General features: G+C 37.8%; 1 protein-coding gene across 1 annotated transcript in view; it reads right to left on the bottom strand.

The window, feature by feature from the left end:
• Positions 1-385: 385 nt before the first annotated feature.
• LOC126284133 (vacuolar protein sorting-associated protein 53 homolog) overlaps positions 386-10,409 on the bottom strand; it is a 150,136-nt gene continuing 140,112 nt past the window's right edge. Inside the window, exon 16 of the mRNA XM_049982844.1 lies at positions 386-8,515. Within this exon, the coding sequence (XP_049838801.1) occupies positions 8,324-8,515 (192 nt within the window). The 3' untranslated portion in view covers positions 386-8,323. The remainder of the gene's footprint in view (positions 8,516-10,409) is intronic.

Here is a 10,409-nt window from a genome sequence, read left to right as displayed (position 1 = left end):
TGTATGTATAATTTTCTTCGGATAAAAGGCACGAATAAGATAACACTTTTAGTACTTTTCCTACATGAAATAATTACCATATTGTACATTAACTTATATACGATAAATTGTTTTGCTTAATGAGTGTTTCGCACTACGAGTAAGATTCTGGAACAAATTATGCTTGCTGTGTGAGGTTCCGTTGTATTAATATGGGATGGAATTGCTGGCCTCCTTAACTTCAGAAGGCGAAAAGTGTAAGTTGCTGATTTAAGAGTGGACCCACAGTACCTCCTTTGGGAACAGAGGGCACTGAAAATGGAGTTGAGCTCTGTATCCTTAAGTATGTTAAAAATCTGGCTTCTGTTAGAAGATATTGTTCATACATAATATTGAAAAATTAGAAAAAGATCTAACATGTCTGCATTTTTGTAGTGTTGCTTTTTACATAGATAGTAAACATAGTATTAAACAAATAGTACACAACAAATGCATTGTGCAGCATATATACAGGGATACTAGTGTTACACTTCTCATAATTCATTAGTAATAGGAATGCTATATTCACAGACAGTAACAGAAAACACACACAGGTAAACTTATTTCCCTGAAAATGGTTCTTGTGACTACAAAATATTATTAAAGATATTTGCTTAATCCACAACTTCACCCCAATTTGTAACAGTATGTTGGAATGAATTTCAAAAATCAGCTTATAGTCTGTAAAGTAGCACCTACAATTTAACAAGGACCTTTTTCACAATTGAATGTAATTTGCTGAATAGAGAGGAGTTATTTAGAAGACTGTCATGAGGCACGGTATAGGAAAAGAGTTACCACTGCCAAGACAGAGTTCCACGAAACTGTCATTTAGTTGCATATTCTTTTCCAATATACTCATTGAATCACTATATGCAAGTACCAATGAATTAATGTCCTATGTGTGTTTATATGATTTTCAGTCTGCACAACGAATATGATGCAGGGCTTTTATCTGGCCATTGTGACTGAAATTAAATTTCGTATTGTTTCTGTAACCAGTCTTTAAAGTATATGGCTCCTTGAATCACAATTTATACCCTCCCACCCCTCCCAAAAAATCTTGATTTCTAACTCACACCGTTCCCAATGTCTATTCTACAAAAAAAGTCATGATACTATATACTGGACATGGACAAAAATATGGAAATTCTATAACAAATGCATGCTTGAACATAAATGCAGATGCTAGCCAAGCCTGCAGATTGCACTGCTGTATTTGACCACAAAAAGCATCTGTGCAATGTCCTCAATATGTTGCAAGTGCCATTCAGGGTCAGAACAGTGCTGCATGCAGTTATGATTAGTGTTGGAGCTCAGAGCATTCACATGTGAGCAAATTATTGTTGCTGGCATGGTGGCTCCTCCATAAAGAAGTAGCTGAAGTGATTGGTGTTTCAAGAGCAACTGATTTAAGATTTATACCAGATGCAGGGAAAGCAGAAAATCATTATCCAGTATGTAATTACTTGGACAAAAGTGTACGTTGAGTGTGACAGAGGGTCTTGAAGAGGATAGTGATGAAAAATAAGATGACATCTGCAAAAGACACTGTTGAACAGAATGTCGCACTCAAGAACCCAATCAGCACCAAAAGAACATGAAGGGAGCTCCATAAGCAGGGAGTGCTGGAGTTTCAAAACGATTCATCAGTGCTGTGAGAGCCCACAACAGCAAAATGTGGTACCAAACCTGTAAAACCTGGACTATCAAGTAATGGACAAATGTTGGTTGGATGAGTCTTGTTTAGCACTGTTTCCCAACTTTTGGCCAATTTTACGTCCCAATAGTGAAACATGGAGGTTCAGTGATGATCTGGGCAGCCGTAGCATAGTATTCTATGGGGCCCAAGGTTACTGTGCAAAGTTGCATTACTGCCAAGGATTATGTGACCATTCTGACTTACCAAGTCCATCCCATGGTACAGTGTTTCACAATAAATGGTGACACCTGTTTGCACAGCTTGCAATGTCCAGGACTGATTTTTTGAGCATAAGGATGAGGATGAATTGTCGCATCTTCCCTCACCACCACAATTACTTAGGTGTTGTGGTATACATTGGAGAGAGAAGGGTATATAGTGCTGTCTTCCTCCAATTTTTGCTGAACTTGGCTTATTTTGCAGGAAAAATGGTACAGGTACCCTTGAAAACTATACAGGACAAGTATTTATCTATTCCAAGGCAACTGGAAGTTGTTGTTTTGAATGCCAATGGTTTTCCTACGATGTATTAGTTACTGTACTGAGTTGTGTTTTGGTGTCTCCATATTTTTGATCACACGTGTAAGTAGTTTCATGTTACCATCTCCCCTTTGTTTTCCTTCCACCTCAATACATAAAGTGTGGCCTCAAAAATCGGTTCATATTCGAGAGAACGAGGCTCAAATTTGCATCTGGCGATTCTGATTTAAGTTTTCAGAGGTTACCCTAAATCACATAAGGCAAATGCCAAGGTGGTTTCTTTGAAAGGGCATGGTTAATTTCCTTCCTCATCCTTCCTTAATCTGTGCTTGCGCACCATTTCTAATGAACTTGTTGATAGGAAATTGAACACTTAAATTTCCTCCTTTGTTTCAAAATCTGTGATTAGCTCTTTCCTACATCTTACCATCCTTCAAACAATGCCCTCTTCTTTCCCCCTCCCTCCATTGTAACCCCTCCTCCCCACACACACAAAAGCACCATCACCACCTCCTTCACCGTATAGTTATTCATGTGCTACAGATGATGAGCACACTTCAACACTTTAACTTTCAAATCAATCCATCAGTTCACTTTTGAAATTTTTAGCATCCTTTCATATCTCTAAAATACTCTCTTCCAGAACAGTTCTTTTATTTTGGTTGACATAACTGAAGCGTGTGCATTAGATTTAAGGTTTTTCCAATGTTAACAAAATCACATGCCTATACATGAGACTACAAATGACAATTATGTTAGTTGAGTTTAGTACTGGCATCAGTTCAATTGTATATTTTGTTTCTAACTGTTGTCTACCCTATGTAAATGTAGGCAACATCAGAGATAAAAAAATAATGAAATACAGAATCCATTTTATAGTTATAAATCCAGTGATTGATAACATAAGTATGAAGCTTAAAATGTTAATATTACATTTGAAACACAGTACTGAATAAAAAGTGCTATTTAAATTCTTTAAATTAGTCTGCCTTTTCCAGATTTATAGTTCAATGTATTTTACTTTAAAATATAAATAATAAACCTTTAACAAGGTAAATGAAGATGGTAGCAGATACAAAAGCGAAACATTAAAATGAATGTCTGTGTGAAAGATTTTTTTATTATTTAATCGGTAGATTATTGTACCAGCATCTCAAAAAAATTAAATCTTTCTGATTAGTGACATGAATCTCTCTTCATAAAATCCTGTTGGTCATCAAATTAGATAAGCCATATTAGTATAGAAATTCATCAAATTAATTCTTATTAATACTGTATGGTACTTCAGATGACAAGGAATTTACCCTGAAACATCTTAGACATATCGTGAATGAAATGGGAACAGGAACGAAAGGCATGAAAAGTAATACTGAAGAAACATAGTCAATTAGAGTTGTAATTGTGTATGCATCAATGTGTAACACAACAGTGTTAATCTGTTATTTGGGGGGGGGGGGGGGGGGGGGGGAGGCAGGCAAAATAATGTAACAATACACAATATTCCTTACTGATCCCTCTTGTTTGTACTGCTAACAACAGGGAAGGACTGATATTTCTGTGGTACTAAGGCTTCTGGAAGAAAGGTTCATAACTGTGTTGCGGGTCTGTTTAGGTCTTCCAGAACCTCAACAACTTCTCCCCCATTTGCTTCACCTGGTCCTACTCAACCCAACAAGCCACCTTCCAAGATGTTGACCCCCCACCTCAGAGATGGCGATATCAGTACCTCCATCCACATCAAACCTACTAATCACTAGCAATACCTCCACTTCGACAGCCACCCATTCCATACCAAGAAGTCCCTTCCGTACAGCCTAGCCACCCATGGTCATCACATCTGCAGTGACAAGCAGTCCCTCTCAAAATATATCGAGGGCCTCACTGAAGCCTTCACTGATAATTATTCTCCCATGCCTTCTCTTTACAGTCTCCCACCACCTCCCAAAGTCTGGCTAAAGAGGAGCATTCCCCTCGTAACTCAGTACCATCTGGGACTGGAGCAACTGGATTACCTCTTGTCATGCCCTGAAATAAGAAATGTCCAGCCCCTTATCCTTCCCATCCCTCCTACCGTGGTATTCTGCCGTCCACTGAACCTACACAATATACTCATCCATCCTTACACAACCCCTGCTCCCAATCCCTTACCTCATGGCTCATACCACTTTAACAGACCGATGCAAGACCTATCCCATACATCCTCCTACCACCACCTACTCCAGTCTGGTCACTAACATCACCTATCCCATCAAAGGCAGGGCTATCTGTAAAGCAGTCATGTGCATTACAAGCTTACAAGCTAAGGTGCTACCACTGTGCTGCATTCTATGGAGGCATGACAACCAACAAGCTGTCTGTCTGCATGAATGGCCACCGACAAACTGTGGCCAAAAAACAAGTGGACCACTGTTGCTGAACACGCTGCCAAACATGATATCCCTCATCTCAAGGACTGCTTCACAGCCTGTGCCATATGGATCCTTCCCACCAACACCAGCTCTTCAGAATTGCGCAGGTGGGAACTTGCCCAGCAATACATCCTATGTTCCTGTAACCCTCCTGGCCTCAACCTTCGTTAGTCACTGTCCTCACCCATCCAGCCCCCTCCCTGTTCCCATTCCAGCCCTACACAGCTGTCATTTCACCGCCACACCCAGTCTTTTAATTTCTTTTTATTTCTCTCCTTTCCGCTACTTACCCCCTCCCCCCTCTCTGTCTAAACTGCAACACTTCACTGTCCGTCACTCCCATATACTATCCCTCCCCTTCCCCGCCCCAGCCTCCTCCTTACCCTCACCCAGTTGCCACTCCCATCATACACTGGTGCTACTGCTTGCAGTATGGTTTCATATCTCTGAGACTGCAGACGTGTGTGTGTGTGTGTGTGTGTGTGTGTGTATGTGTGTGTGTGTACTGCTACAAATGCCTTAATGGCCGAAAGCTACAATTGTGTGAATCTTTTTGTTGTGCCTATCGCGACTCAACTCCGCTGTATGGTGAGTAGCGACTTTCCAAATAAAAAATAAGACTTTTAATTAAATGCATTGCTCACATTAAAAGCATGAGCACAAAACTTATGAAACCTAATGCTACAAAGAAAGTTCTGTATTAAAATATCAAGCTATTCTCAGTTTTCCCACTTCTCTGTAAGTTTTATTGTTTCACACCTTTCTATGTGGGGATTTACAATATAGTTTGTTAGTTTTAGTTTCCTATTATTCATAAATATAAATAATACAACGTTCATAATGACTTTAGGGTTGGTATCTACAAAGGAAGTAATGGGGTGAGATTCCTGCTGGAGGCATAGCAAGCATTCAACCAGCCTCATGAGCTTTGTGACTGCTGCAACCCTCCAAAGTTGCCAAAACTTCATCCCCACACTTACAACACTTCTAACCTGCACTATGCTTAAAGTTCAGGCAACTTCTTGTTCTATGAGATCACTTGCGCACTGTGAATTTGTTTTCATTCTATTTGTTGCAACTATGTGTTATCTGATGCTGAGCAATGTCGAAAGCAGTTTTGTCAGATGTGTATATAAAAGTGTGCTATCATGCCTTTTACGGTGGATACCAGACAAGATAAACAGTTCATGCATTACGTTTCTGTCTAGAGCTTCAATATTTCTGGTGGCCTCATTAATAAGGTAATAACAAGATCTGCAGCAGCTTAAAACATAAACAATACTACGAAATATTCAAGAAAGAAGAGGAAGCCCAAAATTCATTGAAAACTGACACTCCAGGGGAAAAAAGTTGAATGGAGAAGTGAATTACCACCAGATTTTGCTATGTGTTGTCATGACCACATTATTATTGTGGAAAGGTACACACAAAACTCGGCAAATTATTGATTATCCTTATGGAAGTAGACATTTTTCAAGATAGTTGCACATCTTTATTCACTATTTTACACAATCTGGGCTTTCATTACGGACTTACTGTGACCAAAGGAGAGAGAAAAGATTTATGAATATCAACAAAAAGGTGTGGCTTAATGAAGTGGGGTCAGTTTTGGCAACATACTTCTCATAATGAAAGTATTTGGCACTTGCTTAGCTATTAAGGCATGAGTGGAAAATTATGTGTCACATTTAACGCAATCAAATTGCGCAACAGGTCAGATGTCTGCATTCCAGTTAGGACCTGATACAGACACGATTTCTTCTAAAAATTTTGTTGGCGTAATATTTTCATCTAAATTTAAAGTGAATAACTTCGCACTGTCAACAGAAAATGCATTTTTGTTGTTGCTAAAAGTAAAATGAAGACAGTGCAACTTTTCCAAAACATACTGATGCCAGTGCCATCTTTGTACATTTGATAATTTGCAAGAGTTTGAGCATGATTCTGAAACATAACACCTGTTTCATATGGTATTTGACAACTATCTTCTGCACCTACATATGCTCCTCCTGAAGTGTTGATCTTATAGTAATTTTGGACATAATGTAAACATCTTTTGAGGAAATAGTCTTCTTAGAATTTCTCAAGCTAGAGCCAAATTCACTACGGAGTATACAGGACTGAGTAAATCTGGCAACAGTACTCTCAACCTAATGCACCCTTACATTGGTAAAAGTCTCATTGTGTTGTGTTGTGCTATGATGAGAAGGGTGTCTGGACACTCTCACAATTTGAGCGTGAAAAGTATCATCAAAAAATAAATTCCTTAAGTTATAGCAAATTACAATGCTTAAACAGGCACTGTTGAAAGGGAGATATGCTCCAAAGTTCATTTAAATTGTGAGGAAATAATGTCATTGGTGGTAAGAAACACCCCCCCCCCCCTTTTTCCCTCAATTACATATGGATGTATGTGTCAATTCCCTCAGGCCATACCACAAAATCAACACAAAGATACTTTTTGCAATATCACATTTAGTTTCACATGGTGCTGAAAATATATCTTTGTGAACAGACCATGGCTTTAAAAATTACTGCACACAGACATATTACTGATTTTCATTACAATAACAATATTCATTCAACATAGTTTGTGTAGCATTTCAAATCATTAAAATAAGTAGATGGGAAAATAGTGAAACAGGTAAGAAGGCATCTGCGAGATGGAGAGACCAGGGATCAGAGTGGCCGCTGCAGTGAACTAAACATAAAGGATGGACCCTGTTTCACACAGCCACAGGCATACAGCACTGTTACTAACTGCATAATGAGGATTTAAGAATTAATACAATGCAATCAGTGTCCAGACGTGTCTTTTATAGCTCAGGTGTGGACTACTTGAATCATTGTACATTCATTCATTCATTTTTTGAGATCCTACTTAAACTAATGCTAATCTATGATAAATGCTTCAATTTTTTGGAGAAATAAATGGCAACACAGATGAGACCGTATGTGATTTTGGAGAAAACATGTTTTTGTAATACCAGTAGTAAATAATTTTGTATGTCACGATATGCTGTACTTCCAAAATTACCCATCTACCTATATTTTATTTACAATTTAAAACTAAATTAAAAGGTGCCAGAAGGCAACACAGCTCTCAGATCTGATGTAAATGTATAAACTGCATAACAGTAAAAAAATCACTATCTAGCAATAAAACATTTGAAAGCATACAGTGTATTTGTATGTTAGCTTTCAATCAATGAAATTTATTCAAACATTTTTTTAAAGCCCATGTAAAAATGATTGGGACTGATACAGGGATCTCCCCCCCTCCCCTCCCCTCCTCCCTCCCTCACCAAAAGAGCTCACTGCTTTATGCATTGTAGCTGAATAAATAACCACTATCATCTTAAGAGAAAAGAAGATAAATAAATAAATAAACAAATAAAAAAACACACACACACACAAAACTAGGGGGAGATGCCCTGGCACAAATAGCATAATGGATAATGGGAAGCACACACACTATGGCCTATTCACATTTAAGTGATTACTATTTGACTCTAGCACCAACTGTACTTTAGTACTGCACAATTTGTAGTTTATTCTACTTACTTAACAAAGGGAAAAAGTACTGACTATGATTTTATTTCAAAAGAACTACAGCTCCTCTTTTTGCACCAAATGCTCCTGATACTGCTATCCATATGTTACTGTTTAAGACTATTAGCACATGCCATAGCTGAGTCAGGCACTTCGGCTGAGTTCACAGTCTTTTCTTGATAAGTTTTTCAAGCTTCTTGATGCGACTCGACTCATGGTCTGGGCTGCCAAGACCCAGAGGTGGCAGTGGAGAACCCGGTGGACCAAGCATGGGACTACCTCCCAGTGGAGGAGGTGGTGGCAGTTTTTGGCGGAACAATTCCACCAGCTGACTCTGCTCTGCCCGTCGCAGACCCTAAAAAAGAGAAATTCAAGTAGCCAATTTGAAGCTGGGTGAATGTCAAATGGCTGGCATAGTTCATTTCACTAAGAACAATATGGAGAACATCTCAGCTGGAGAAAGGTGGAAGAAATACACAATGATATCCTTGGTAAGAGGCAGTAAATGCAAATGGAAAGTCTGAATTGCAAGGATGAGTTAATCGGCAATGCAGTTACTTAAACAAACTGCTACTCATAAAATAGCTTAATTAACTGATTATAATGGAAATAATTTTTTATGAGACTCTATGGCAAGTTCTGCATCTCATTTTTGTTAGGAAAGTTTTGGTCTCAATAATCTTGCAATGATGTTCTGGTGTACAGGATCTTTTTTACACATTTATGCATTTAAAATTTTGTAATAATAACACTGCATTTCATTTTCTGTAGTGTCATTTTCCAGTCACTGTGCAAAACACTGATTTTTCTGCAACTTTACATCTACATCCAGACTCAACAAGTTATGTTACGATGTGTGTGAGTTAGTTAGGTGTTCCATTGATCAAACTCACAGTAACCGTTACGACGTGGAATGAGTGCATAAGAAATACACAAATGAATGAAGTTTTTTTTAAGTTTAAAATTTTTGTTACCTACCCCAAGCCCTTAAATGGCACAAAATACATCTATTATACCTATCGATTTATTTATTCTGATTCAAGAATTCATCTATGGTACAGAAGGCGTTGTCAGTGAGATATGATTTCAATTTAATTTTAAAACTGTTACTGCTGTCTGTCAGACATTTTATTTCATCTGGTAATTTATCAAAAAGTTTTACAGCATCATGTTTTACCCCTTTCTGTACCAAAGACTGGTTCATGTTGTTGAGAACAAATTTCATTACTGAGTAAATGTACTGTGAGGCTGTTGTAAGAATTTCTAACCTTTTAAGGCAGTTGGACGTTGAATGGGCTGACTTGCAGCAGGAGAGGCACCACAGGACATTTTAATTTCCACCGTATATACTTTTACAAATAAATTCATAAAACTTTTGCAGCATGACCAGGAAGGATTCAGAATTCACACTCATGGCAGTGGAAGTTTGAAAACATAACAAAGTAATTTTTTTTACATGTGAAATTTCCTCATTTTTTTTCACTTACTAATGGCAGCATTTGTTGCTGTAGGTATACTTTTCTTCATGAGTAAGAGAGATGCTTCGATGAATTTTGCACAGCCTACAAACCATACTTACAGGTGTATGAAACTCTAGAATGTTCCATATCTATTAAAAACTGTGGTAAAAATTGAGGTAATTAACTATAAAATTTGCGTTTTTTGTAAACATGAAGTTTAAAATATACAGCTCATTCATTTTTTCATAAATTAAATAAATTCTAGAGTTTCATACACATGTAAGTATGGTATGTATGCTGTGCAAAATTCATCGAAGAATCTCTCTAACTTATGAAGAAAAGTGTACCTATAGCAACAAATGCAGTCATTAGTGAGTGAAAAAATGATGAAATTTCACACGTAAAAAAAAAATTACTTTGTTATGTTTTCGAACTTCCACTGCAATGAGCGTGAAATCTGAATCCTTCCTAGAGATGCTGACGAAGTTTTATGACTTTATTTGTAAAAGTATATACACTGGAAATTAAAATATCCTGTGATGCCTCTCCTGCTCCAAGTCAGCCCGTTTGACGTCCTACCCCCCTTAAAGAGATGCCTACAAGATGCACGACTATGAGACCCACACATTGTTCTCACCATTTTCTTCTGAGGAGTGAATACTTTTTGCCTAAGTGTTGAGTTACCCTAAAATATCATTCCGTATGACATCAGAGAGTGAAAGTATCTTAGTATGCTATTTTCTATATCCTCAAAATTAGCAATTATTCTGATTGCAAAAGTTTCTGAAC

The sequence above is a fragment of the Schistocerca gregaria genome, chromosome 8, assembly GCF_023897955.1.
Source record: "Schistocerca gregaria isolate iqSchGreg1 chromosome 8, iqSchGreg1.2, whole genome shotgun sequence".
Taxonomy (NCBI): Eukaryota; Metazoa; Arthropoda; class Insecta; order Orthoptera; family Acrididae; genus Schistocerca; species Schistocerca gregaria.
Note: the sequence above shows the minus strand (reverse complement) of the source record. Positions and strands in the feature narration are given on the sequence as shown.